Below are 12,866 nucleotides of genomic sequence, written 5' to 3'. Positions count from 1 at the left end.
CAGTTGAATAGTATCATCTGTGATTCTGAGCTTTCCAAACCTGGATAAATGTACCCTGGTAATCTCCTCAGGGTATTCTCAGGCATGCACATTCATAACATAGTTTATAAATGTATATGTTTTTACTAGTTTGCTTTCAAAACTTGGAGTGTGTAGTCAACATTTATCACGATGGGAAAGTACAATGACAGATGCTATCAAATTGTATTGTGGGAAATGTAGTTTGAAGTGATTTTGGAGTTAGGCCTACACTCTGGATTGAGTAAAGTTTCTTGCTCTAACCTGAATAACAGAGAAGTACTCGCTACTGATTGGTTATGACAAAACTGAACAAACAAAAACTCCCAACCATAAATTGTCTCACCTTATCGTTGAAAAACACAATGATCATCTTGAAATGGTTTCCAAGGTTACAACAGTATGTGCCTACCTTTCAAAGACTGAGGAATGCAAACCTGACCTTAACTGCCTCCCCCAAATACCCCTGTCCAACATGGCTACAATACTTTAAAAATATATAGCCTTTTAAATCTAAATTTTAGATTCTTTGTGGTCCTGGGTAATTGATAAAGTAACAGGTGTTTAGCTTCTGAATCAGAACACCTTTATTTGTAAGTAGTCTTTTAAATTTAAAAGGTTAATGAGTAAGATTTGAATTTACTACATTGATAAATACGTGATAAGGTTTGTTAGGATTAAATGATTTGTGTTATTATGTATCTGTGATTTTCATGTATGTTCATTATTATGCTTTTGACAAAAGATGCTCCAAACACTAATGAGAGATACTTTTTATGATTGTGATTGACGGTTTCAATCTGAAATGTTTTATTAATGTGATTATTTGCAACATTGTGTAGAATGCCTACACCCTTTCTGAAGAATCTAATTTATTAGGGTATTGAACAAATTATTATTAGAATAGGTTTTTTAAGTTATCAAAATTGATAAACTTATATGATTCTGTTTTCTTCAAGGTTGTATCTTCCTGGTCGAATGTACTTATTGTAAGTCGCTTTGGATAAAAGCGTCAGCTAAATGCAATGTAATGTAATAAAAAGAGAGAAACTGTTAGGGAATAATTTGCTTAGGTATTCGACCTTCGACACAGTTAATCGTTTTCTCCTTTCACTGTCTCTTTTCCCATGGCATAGGTCTACGCCGGCCTTGGGTATTGCTGCTATCTCTTAAGGAGGGGCAGCTTGGGCGCATTGTTGTTGCCAGTCTATGACAGAGCACAAGCTGCCATGAGGTAGTTTACTGTTCAGGGACGAAGGTTCCCTGGCGCACATTCTTTCCTATGGACGAGAGCTCTAGTTAGATTCAGGGTCCATATTTGTTTAGTGTCACTGATAAAGAATGTTGATTATTACACTCCGAACTAGTTAAAACCTCGAGCTGCAGAAGAGATCTTCAGAATTGGTTTGGCAACCGCTGTGTCAACTTGTGACACACAACCTGTCTTTTCAATTCTCCGGCCGTAACTCCAAATAAACCATCAGCGTTTGACATCAAAGTTCCATCTCTCCTCGTGTCTCTGAGTCCTGTTTCCAATTGCTTCAGAAGTTTCCATCATAATAAGTGTTGATAGTGTTTGTTGAAAAAGCAGGAAAGGGTTTAGAGAAGAGTTGGCATATCCGAGCCACGAGCAGGCCTCCAGGATCAGGGGGCTGTCGCTGAAGCCCTTCAGAGGATGGACCACGTTCACACAGAAGAAAGGAAGCCGACAGAACAGGAAGACCCCAATGATCAGACCTAGGGTCTTAGCAGCCTTTCTTTCCTTCTTCAGAGAATATCTTTCTATGTCATGACGAACAAGTCAGGTGGAGTCAGTCCTCATCGGGAATATTTGGAGCTGCTATGTTCGATTGCATGGATCCAACTCGCTTGTATCTGGGCAGCCTCAACATGCCATCAAAGGCAAAAGGGCAAAGGCGCAGGTGAGGTGAAACATGGCCAGACAGGTTAGAGTAGGCCTACTGAGAGTTCATGTCGAGGTTGACGCAAAGGGAGGAGATGACCAGAGGCAGGATCCTGCAGGGCAACAGCAATATGCCACACAACGGCTGACATCCGAGCAGGGTAGTGCAGCGGGTCACACACCTGTATGTCCAGTACCATGAGGCTGAGATTGAAAAATGGAGCACAAGAAGGCGACATCTAGAAGGAAGTTAGCTCGGCAGAAGCAGCACCCCGAAGTGCCCGTGGAGCGCACCAGACTCAAAGGCATCATCAGTTTGCCAACCAGGAAGTCCACAACAACCAGGCACACCACCAAACCATTGGTGGGCGTCTGGAGGCTTTGGAAACGTGCCACTGCAGCCATGATGACAAGACTCCTCATGCTGGCAAGGATAGGGATTGGTAGGAGCAGGCACAGACTTCAACCGAGGTGACATAAAGCAGAATCACTGCCGTCATGAGTCAGGCTGTGGTTGTCTGAGGTGTTGGTCCCTGGCATGGAAATCATGATAAACAAAGCCACTCAATTTAAATCCATCGGTTATGTCTCACGGATTAATCTCAATCTGTTCACAAAAAAAAGGTTTACCAGATTCTTTGGCTGTTAGTATATGTGTCTGCGTTTGTCCGGTATTGCTTCTTTTTAAAACTAAAGCCCATCAGGAATAAATGATTAACTGGCATGTACAGTACCAGGAGTCAATGGGCTGTGAGGTCAGTGAACAGGTTGGTATATATCGTTAAATGTCTTATAGTGGAGTTGTGATCTAAGGTCTTTTAAGCAATAAAGCTTAGTATTTACCTCTGCTCACTGGACGAGTTCCTAAATAATAGCCTCATGATTGCCTTTTACTGAAGAACCTGGCCTTGTTTTAGGATACAGGACACTTCCTTGCTTTAAATAAACCATAACCATTGCGACATCAACATGAACATATAGAGTATGATCATTCACATTATGAGGGTACACATTCTATTTACATAAAAAAGGAAGTGTTACAGACCAGAATTAGAGTAACGTTCTATGTTTATTCATATCAACAATCACATTTCTAATCACAATATTCTGTACTTTTTCAAACAACAAACAAAACAACAAGATGATATCTGATAATTGTGCAGCAGATAAACCAGGTTATACTTTATTTTCACAACATACCAACAAGTGACTGCAGCATAAAGGTGATCAATTGTCTTATCACACTTTTCACATGAGAAAGGTTCTGTCAGTCTTTTTAGGGCAGACAGGCATTTTTTTTTTACAGGGAAGATAGTGTTGGGTTCTCTGAAAACGTGTCCTTTTTCCTTCAAATGTCTTTCCTGTTCTCCTCCCAAATGAATGCACTGGTGTCTTTCCTGTACCAAAGAGCGTGGAGAACAGTGATTTTGATTAACAGTTTGAACCCCTTACTGTCCGTTGAGCGAAAAGATAAATAGGACAAAATACCTCTGATACAGCAGCATAGTCAATACTCAGTTACCTTCACCTCACATTGACAACAACAATCCATTGACTGATGAATGATCATTTACAGTGAATAGCGCAAACCAGGGAAATCCTACGCTCCTGCACTGTTATTGACTTTAATCCCTGTGAGGAATGAGTGAGCCAGACGTCAGCGACACTCAGCAGCAGTCACACCTTGTCACCAGGCAACATGTCTTCCTTGTGAATCCCTCCCTTGTCTCTGTTTCTACCAAAGGAGAAAGAGAAGATACCCCCAGTAGTCTCCTCAGATGGTTCCCTTCCTCTGACCTCCCCTCTCAGATCTCCCAGCTGGCAGTTTGCGGGGCTGCCGGGCAGCAGGTTGGGTGTGGAGGGAGTTGGGGTGGAGCCCCCCCAGATGTATAACGTTTCCCCCTCAGGGCAAGGAGGGAGACCCTTGCTCAGGTAACTGGGGCTCGGGCTGGCTGAGGACGGCAGAGTACGCTGGCTGCCGTTTAAGCAGCTGGAGTTGTGATCCGTTGATCCTTTGCGAGAGTTTCCGGAGGAGCTGATGTTCGAGGAGCGGTAATTGTAGGCCTTCCAGCCGGGGCGTTTACGCTGGTGACACTGGCATTGAAGGATGCGGATGAAGGCCAGCTTGAACTCGCGGTTGTAGCAGGGGTATATGATGGGGTTCATGCAGCTGTTGAAGTAGCCCAGCCAAAAGATCACTTTGAAGACCACTTCAGGTGCTCGCAAGTTCTTATTAAAAGCACCTGGAGACATGGAGAAAGAAAAAGGAAATAATGTCATGCCAATAGCATTGGGCTCATCTATAGTATTTCCTAAAATGTCAAACTTGACATTGATCAGAATTGGACCTAATGCTTGTCATTGCAAAAAAGTTGTAGTGGAAGTCCCACACATCCTATATCATGCTAAATCTCCTGATACCAATGCCTGAGTGATGCTGATGCAATATCAGTGCTCTTCCTCCATGAATTTAAAATATGTACCTCTTACTATGTGGAAGTCATCAGAATAACCTTCACGTATGGTGACATGAAAAGACACTGATGAAGTAAATGTGTTACATTTGCAAATTGCATGTCACATCATAGCCATGGTCTGTTTTATCAGGGCCGTTCAGGATCAGTATAATTACACTGTGAGACTTGCAGGTTGTTTTTTTACCCAGTAGGGGGCAGCATTGATCGGGAACAACATCAGACTGCATGCTGATAGTATGTGGATCAGAAGTCCCAAGTGGAAAGCCTGTTTCACACAATTATAGAAAGACCTTGGATATAGGAAGGCCTTCAGAAGCAAATAAAGTGTTCCCTTTTCAAAAACCGATGCCGACACTTACAGTTCATGTTGGGAAATGTAATGAGAATACAGAAAAAGTGGGACGTCCCTGAATTCTTTTTTAGATAAACTTTGCTTTGAGCAAAGTGTACAAGGTTGAGATTAAATCGCACCTTCTCTGTTCGAGGAGCTCTCACAGGCAGAATAGTACACAGAGGTATGTGACACTCAACAAGATTTTTTTTCCAAAATTAGAGGCAATTGTTTTGATATAAACACCAACATACTGAACGTTTTTCAGGCATGCTAATGAGTTGAGTTGTGCCGGTGTTAAAATGCATTAAAGTGATGTATTTTCTCCTCTTGTGGCCAAGATTAACAGAGGAAAAATACCTTACACTTTAATGAGGTGAGAGGGGGAAGCCTGAAGATAATAACACAGCAAGTGAGACATTAGTGTGAAAGCAAGACAGACTTTGTGTGTTTGTGTGTGTGGGCAGATCTGAGCAAAACTGTGCTTCTTTACACCAGCCCACATTCTTAAATGGATATCACATTCCTGAAAATAAAAGAGGATGCACTATAATCTCAGGCTTTCAAGTGTGAAATGACCTCTGGATAGATATTAGCCACATCTCAGTTTACTGACTCATGAGTCGCATCAACACCTTTCACAATTATTTCAAGCGGCACAACGTACATTATGCAATACATAGCAAAAGTTCTGTTACCTGAATCGTGTCTAACTTTTTTAGGTTGAACTTCTTTTATCATTTCACATTTTTAGTTAGATACAATTAAAACTGAACTAGCAACACCATTCAATATCCAAAGAGAACACACACACACACACACACACACACACACACACACACACACACACACACACACACACACACACACACACACACACACACACACACACACACACACACACACACACACACACACACACACACACACACACACACACACACACACACACACACACACACACACACACACACACATTCACAGACGCTTGTGAATTTGTTAACCTGGAGGAAAGTGATCGTGCAAAACATGAGGAAATGTCCTTTTCAACTTCCATTTATCCTAATGACAGCACAAATGTGTGTGTGTGTGTGTGTGTGTGTGTGTGTGTGTGTGTGTGTGTATGTGTGTGTGTGCGTGTTTGAGTGAGACCAAACTTGAGACGTCTAAATGTGCCTGGGCCTCCTGCACTTTAGATGAATGGTTCTTCTTAGTGGCTGGTATTTTCACATGCTATTTTAGCTTCTGGACATCCACTTAGATGTGATTATATAACCGTGTGAGTTATGCTTGTGATTGGGATACATAGTAGGGCGCAGTGGAATTAATAATGTATCTTATTTATCTTTCTCTTTTGTATGTGCTTCCATCTGTCTTTGATAATAGTCGTTGCAAGTAATGATCTTTTATTTTGGTCTATTAGATCACAAATGTAGAAAACCTAATGAATTACGGATGAAGCTGAGTTTAGCATTTGTAACATAGGCCTAGGCGATATGTCTTAAATTGTCTTTCCCGATATAGGTCATTTCATATTTAGATAGCGATATAAAAAATGTTTTAAGAGAAACTATAGAGAAAATGAAGATATAAATACTTCCAGCTTTGACTATGTTTATTATTTTGTACCAATTAAGGGGACCACTATTAAAACAATAGTTTGATTTAAGTTGAATTTCATCAGCTTTCTGAAGAAATTGAGGTAGTTCTGCTTATTATCATCAATTTAGACAATTTAAACATCATATTGAATTTACGCGCCGCTCCACTGAAACAATGCAATGTTTTCTTATCAATGATCAACTATTTATTTCAACAATACATAATTGTGTTACTTATAAATAGTCAATTTTAATACCCTAATGGTAATGCTTTTGAATAAAAGCTGTGTGAGCATACTATGATCCCAAATGTGCCAGTTTGTTTTTCTATCTAATTTATGAACAAAAATGTCTGTGCCCAGTGCCAGGAGTTTTCTTCCTCTTAATCTTACATCTATTTCTCAATGTATTCTTTGAAAATAGGGTACAAAATAAGACCAGCCCTAAGGTCACATTGTCTGTGTTGTCCAACCAACAGTTGAAACAACACCATAATCAATCTACTCACTTCAACAGACACATCTTTACAATGGAAAGGCAGAGAAGGTTTTAGCATTTTTAACCACCTAACAATACTACATCTAAACATCTACAGGCCCCAACAGAGACCAGAAGGTGGACAATATGTTCCTGTGCCTCCTTTCTACTCAGGCACAGAATAAAAGAGAAGGAAACACATAAATAAATCTGGTTGTCAACAGACCTTCCTGTAGCCAGATGTACATGTTTGTATGTTTAAGTTTTGTGTGAGCACGGTCCGTTTTTGTCCCCTGAAGAGTGTTCATGTTGTGAGGTTATAGTATAAGCTGCAGAGGATGCGAGACAATGGTATGGTGATAACTGTGGGAGGGTTGTTGTTTGTGGTCTCTGCCCTTCTGTTAAAAGAAACGTTTGCACCTCCTTCCTGAGGACAGGCACACGCAAAAACATCTCACCATGAAACACAGGAACATCTTAACAAAACAAGGCATCCTGTTATTCTAACTAATTGGAAGAACCATTGCCTATTCGCTGCCACGTAGTGCTCACAACCCCACAATCTGCTCTCCAAAACCTCACGCATCCAGTTTCACAACACACCTATAAATGTGATTAATTTGTCTTGATCTAAAAGGACAGAAGTTATTGCCCTAGCAAATTGCTTTCAATGAAACCATAGCGTGGAGCTATTTATGGAAAATTGGGTTGACATCCAAAGGTAGCTCACTTTCCCCCCCACTGGTCTGCTCAGATCAGACCCCTCCTTTCTTCTTCAACGCTTTGACACTTAGCACTCTCATTATTTTTCACCTTCAAAAACCCATTTCGATTACCCCCTAGTGCAGGGGCAAGCCAGCTCATGTGACAAGCAATACAAAACACATACACACTTGTGTGAGCTGCACACATGCACAATATCGTGTCCAAAAACACCTCTACATGGAAACAATTGGGTAACACCTCAAAGTGTTGGTTTCTCTTACACATGGGCACACTGCTTGTGCCAGTTGCTAAATGCGAGGCCTTCACAAGACATTAGTGCCTGTGGGGGGTGTTAAAGAGCCGTGGGACAATGTGTGCAATTAATTAAGACGCACAAATCACTGAGGACTGGTGATAATATTCCCAGCAGAGTTGGGAGATTGGACAGAAAGAGACAGCTCATTGAAACATCAAAATGCAGAGGAGTACCTCAAAGGACCCCTTATATTTTAGAAGTTAAAACAAAACATTTTCTATACTTTATAAAAAACACTTGAATTAATAATTATTTGTTTATGTTTCCTTATCTTGGTTTAGTTATGTTGATTTATTTTACCCATACGAAGTTAATTTAATGATAAGTCCATGGACAGAACAATTAATTTGAAATAGTGTTGATAGTTATCTAATAGCAATTGAGCGTAATTTTAAAGTATTGTTCACATTTTTCACAGCGTTAAAAATGTGAGGAATTGCTGCTTTTCCTTGTTTTACTTTGATTCTATTTACTGGTTGCGTACATTTTCTGATGTGTCTTTGATGAAATAGGTGCTTAATAATACAAGCGCTACTAATATAGACTTTTAGACTGCTCTTCGATAAATAATGAAACATCTTGTGAATCATAGAAATGGTCAGAATGACTTTGCCATCAGGACTAGATTTTAGAATATTGTTCTCGGTTTCTAAACAATGTTTGGCCGCTGAACCAACTGTATTGTAATAGAGATCAGCTGGTGGGACATGTGCAGCCTGAAAGGCACTAAAGAGTGTCAATGAAAATACATGTTATTATACCGCTTCATTAATAGTAAGGTCTAAAAGCATTTTGTAGGACTTTGTGTGCCCTATTTCTTTCCGTCTGGCCCCTGTGATCAAATAATACGTCTTCTTTAATATCAAATAAAGTTAAGTTAGGTCTGTTTGTGAAATTCTACTGCTGCTTTTTGTCCAAGGAAGCTTGCATGGAGTCACGCTAACTTTAATGTAATGTTTACAATCCTGAAGTCTGCATACCTTTCTTTGCTCCAAAAGGCGTAAAAGGAGAAACGATCATTCAGAACCTGAAAAAGAAATGACTCAAACTCTGGGACTGGTTAGCTCAGGCTTGGGCAAAAACAAAAAACATGGCATTTATAGAATTTGGATCAAATTGTTCAGATAATATTCTGAAGGAGAGATTTCACATATTTCTTTAAACTGCACGTGTTCTTGGGTTGAGACAGTCTATGGTTGAGACTTCAAGGGTCAGAGGTCACAGTGGCTCTTTCTGACAGCATGCAGTCTAAGTTACACCTTTCCTGGCTTTAGAAAGAGTTGTACAAACTGCCGCCACATTGATACAATCACTCAAAAAACAACTATCGTTTCATTCATCTATATAAACACACATTTTTGTATCACTTTTCCTCACACACATACAAAAAACACACGTGCCATTCGCTGCTACTAGCACACTCCTAAAGCCCCAGATAGGTTATCAGTGACAGTGGGCAGAGGAGGGAGCAGGCTAGTGTGAGACAGGAAATCCCACTCCACAGAGCAACATGGGGAGGGCCCTATCTCACTTTGAGTAATAATGTTCACACAAAAGTCACACACAAGAACAGTGACACAAACTTACATTGAAAAACAATGATGTTTCCTACAAATAGAAACAGAGAGTTTCAGTGTCCTGCTTTATAGGTCCACCATGCAATGAACTTCAGAAGATGAACCATGTGCTCCCCACTAACAGACTGGTGGACTTGCTTGTAGGCTTTTCCTTCATGCATCTCGGAGGCCCATTTCTAATGAGCATGAAACTAAATTGTATAGTGCTTTGTCACAATGAATCAGTGTTGATACATTGAAACACGCTCTGGGGGTTTCTCAGCAGTTTGTTGATTACATAAACAGGCCCCTCCTGAACCTCACGTCCCCCTGCTCTCTGGAGCCTCACAGATCTGACAATCAGAACTTTGGAAAATTACATTTGTAACATGCTCTTTGGTATCGCACTAAGAACGCTTGTGGCAAAATGTCCCCCCCACCCCCATTTTGTGAACTTGCCCCAGGTAGTAATGTGCGTGTGTCCATGTGAGGATGGGGTGAGCCTGGGGCATCAACACATTCATATTTTACATCATTAAAAGTGTACACATGCAGGCACATGACAACACACACACTATACTATAACCTACAGGGGCATATGGGGAACAATCATCTAAATACAGCAGCCATGTTTGGAGTTTACTCTTTGTTGATTGCGTCCTTTTGACCAGATTCCATCACCAAATAATGTTACCTTAACCTCTTTGCTACAAGACAGCCTGCAGCACAAGCATTCCACCACAGAATATATTGTTTAATATCCTCTGCAGGTTTTTAAACAACCATGACAGCAGGGTGTTAAATGCTTGCCAGTCTCAGGGAGCCCCGGTTGGCCCCGCACAGGCCTCTGAATAAACCGACCGGAACAAAGGGAGGCCACCTACTCTCTTCTTGGCACACTTGCGGAGTGTATTTGTTGCACCAGCAGATTAAGATAACACTAATAATGTTCGATAGGCTTGTGAAGAATTCCTTTACAGGAAAAACACAGTGTCCCATATTAAGAGCCCTGAGTTTAGAGACCAAAACATCAGTGTTAGCTTTGGCTTTGTGTTGGAAAAATGTTAAAGTTGGCCCAAATAAAAAGTTGTGTCATAATAAAATATGATGCAATCTAACTTTATTATCTTAACAGAGGCCATGAAGTAAGAGAACTGTTATGTAGATCCACCCCTTCACACTATTTATATTGAAAGCTGCAATACCGGTGATGTTATGTTCTTATTCCGACAATATAAAATAAGCACTACAGTATATCAAAGCCCACTCATAGGTTTGGTATCAATTCAAAGCAGTAATGCTGCCCAGGATATTTACCCTGTGCCAGCTATATGTATGATTTACAATGCCTGCAGCATCCTATATTTAGATGGTTGTAACATATTGTCTACAGGTTTCATTAGCTCATTGAATATCATGAAGTTTATAAATTGGAGAGGAGGGGGAGGTGTGGGTTTTATTTGTGTAAAAGCTCATTTTGTGACAGTGTAACAGAGCACAGTATAAAGGACCTATTGAACCTACCTATGGGTAAGGCGAGGAAGAAGGGCAGCCAACAAAGCGTAAACATGCCGACCACAACTCCCAAAGTTTTTGCTGCTTTCTTCTCCCGGGAGAACTTAAGAAGTTTCACCGTGAGGGAACTTCTCGCTTGATTTGCTCGGCCTTTACCGGCGCCTGCACCACAGGGCTCCTCTTGCACCTGAGAGCCCTTGTGGATCCTGAGAGTCAGCTCACCGGAGTTCATCCTCTCGCGCATCACACCGGCCTCAAGGTTCTTAGTGGTCCGTTTGGCAACTATGTACACGCGGCAGTACATGACCAGAATAACGATGAGAGGGATGTAGAAGGACCCGAGGGAGGAAAAGAGCGCGTAATACGGCTCCTCGGTGATGGAGCACACCGTCTCGTCTGGCGACGGCGGCTGCTTCCAGCCCAACAAAGGTCCGATGGAAATGACTACTGACAGCACCCACACCCCGAGCATGGCCAGCAGAGCTCGCTTCTCGGTCACGATGCCAGGGTACTGCAGTGGATGGCTCACTCCGATGAAGCGATCGATGGATATTACGCATAGGCTCATGATGGACGCGGTGCAGCACAGCACGTCCACCGCCGCCCAAATGTCACAGAAGATCCGGCCAAACACCCAGTAGTCTAAGATCTCCAGAGTCGCGGACACTGGCAGCACAGTGGTGCTCAGTAGCAGGTCGGCCATGGCCAGGTTGATGATGAAGTAGTTCGTCGGTGTCCGCAGGTGCCTGTTGCACACCACCGCGAGGATGACGAGGATGTTGCCCGCGATAGCGAACACGATGAAAGCCCCCAGCACCATGCCGAGCGGGATGGCTCGGGTGAGGTCCACCTCCGTGTAGTTCCCACCGGAGCTGTTGGTAAAGTTGACCGGGGAGGACGCGCCCGCAGTCCAGCCGAGTTCCGAAGAACCCTTTTTCCACAAGTTTGTGACATTGTCAGTGCTCAGACTCATTTTGACTCAAGAGGTCCTCCATAGCAGGCTTCAGATCACTTGTAACTGCAACTCATGAAATAGCTCTACTAAACAAAATGAGAACTACATATCCAAAGTTTCCATGGTTGAACTGCGGGTCTGCAATTTAATTTCCAAATCACTGCTGAGATGTTTTGTCAGAAAGAAGCGATCAGTACGCAACAGTCCCCATGCAGTCCTCACTCCACTCTCCTGAGGGCTCAGTGGAGAAGTGAAGGGGGCAGCAGTCATCTCCTGCCTCCTCAGCACCACACACAGCTCTCCCATGTCGCCTACTGACCAAACATACCTAAACACGAGTCTATAAGTATACGCATGACGCAAACCCGCTACTTTAGAGAAAACAACTATCATTGCATAATTTTACGCAGCTGTGCGCAATGGAACTGTTTGCTGTCTTTGTCTTTCCTCGCTGTGGGAGGGCACTTAACTGGTCACATATGAGCGAAAGACGTTTGTGCCAACACCACCTGATCTTTATTGGCTTGTCTTTAAAGGGCACTATATTTAAAGTGAAGTAGAAAACATTATAATTTAGCTTAAACAGTAAAACGTGATTTATGTATCCTTAAATCCAATTATAAATCAGCAACATCTACTCAGTTTTCTTCAATGTGTGGTCATTGAAAATTATATTTAGGCAGGAAACTCAAAAGGTTAAGCCTTGAAGGTCAAAATGATAAGGGTTCAAATAGATACCAACATCCCCTCTTCAGGCATTTCTTTCTAAATAGTTTCCTATTTTGGTCATATGCAGGAGTTCATCAAAGGAACATCACTTTGGATCTGAGTTCTGTTCGTGAGGACCGACTGATTTAAGGGGCTGAGTTTAGACACAAGCAAATTCCTAAAACTGAGGGTCCGTCTGTTTAAGAGCTTTTCCCCTTCATCGTGATGTTACACTGGAGGGGTATAGAGCACAGTTTTTTATTTAAGATAAACTGTCTGAAATGCAAGGATTAAATACATTCTT

The 12,866-nt window shown here is 41.8% G+C and overlaps 1 protein-coding gene across 1 annotated transcript; it reads right to left on the bottom strand.

Moving 5' to 3' along the window:
• Nucleotides 1–2,971: 2,971 nt before the first annotated feature.
• On the bottom strand, nucleotides 2,972–12,307 carry LOC117555955 (alpha-1A adrenergic receptor-like). Its single transcript, XM_034231039.1, has 2 exons — nucleotides 10,909–12,307; nucleotides 2,972–4,164 (listed from the first exon to the last, which is right to left on the bottom strand). The coding sequence occupies exons 1-2, from the start codon at nucleotides 11,870–11,872 to the stop codon at nucleotides 3,599–3,601; spliced, it is 1,530 nt and encodes a 509-aa protein (XP_034086930.1). The 5' UTR covers nucleotides 11,873–12,307; the 3' UTR covers nucleotides 2,972–3,598.
• Nucleotides 12,308–12,866: the final 559 nt, after the last annotated feature.

This window comes from Gymnodraco acuticeps, unplaced genomic scaffold (assembly GCF_902827175.1).
Source record: "Gymnodraco acuticeps unplaced genomic scaffold, fGymAcu1.1, whole genome shotgun sequence".
In the NCBI taxonomy this organism is placed as follows: Eukaryota; Metazoa; Chordata; class Actinopteri; order Perciformes; family Bathydraconidae; genus Gymnodraco; species Gymnodraco acuticeps.
Note: the sequence above shows the minus strand (reverse complement) of the source record. Positions and strands in the feature narration are given on the sequence as shown.

Coding starts and splice junctions, on each gene's coding strand:
- LOC117555955 (XM_034231039.1), bottom strand. CDS start 11,872: ATGAGTCTGAGCACTGACAATGTCACAAACTTGTGGAAAAAGGGTTCT. Junction 4,165..10,908: donor CTTCCTCGCCTTACCCATAG/GTAGGTTCAATA, acceptor CCATGTCTCCAG/GTGCTTTTAATAAGAACTTG.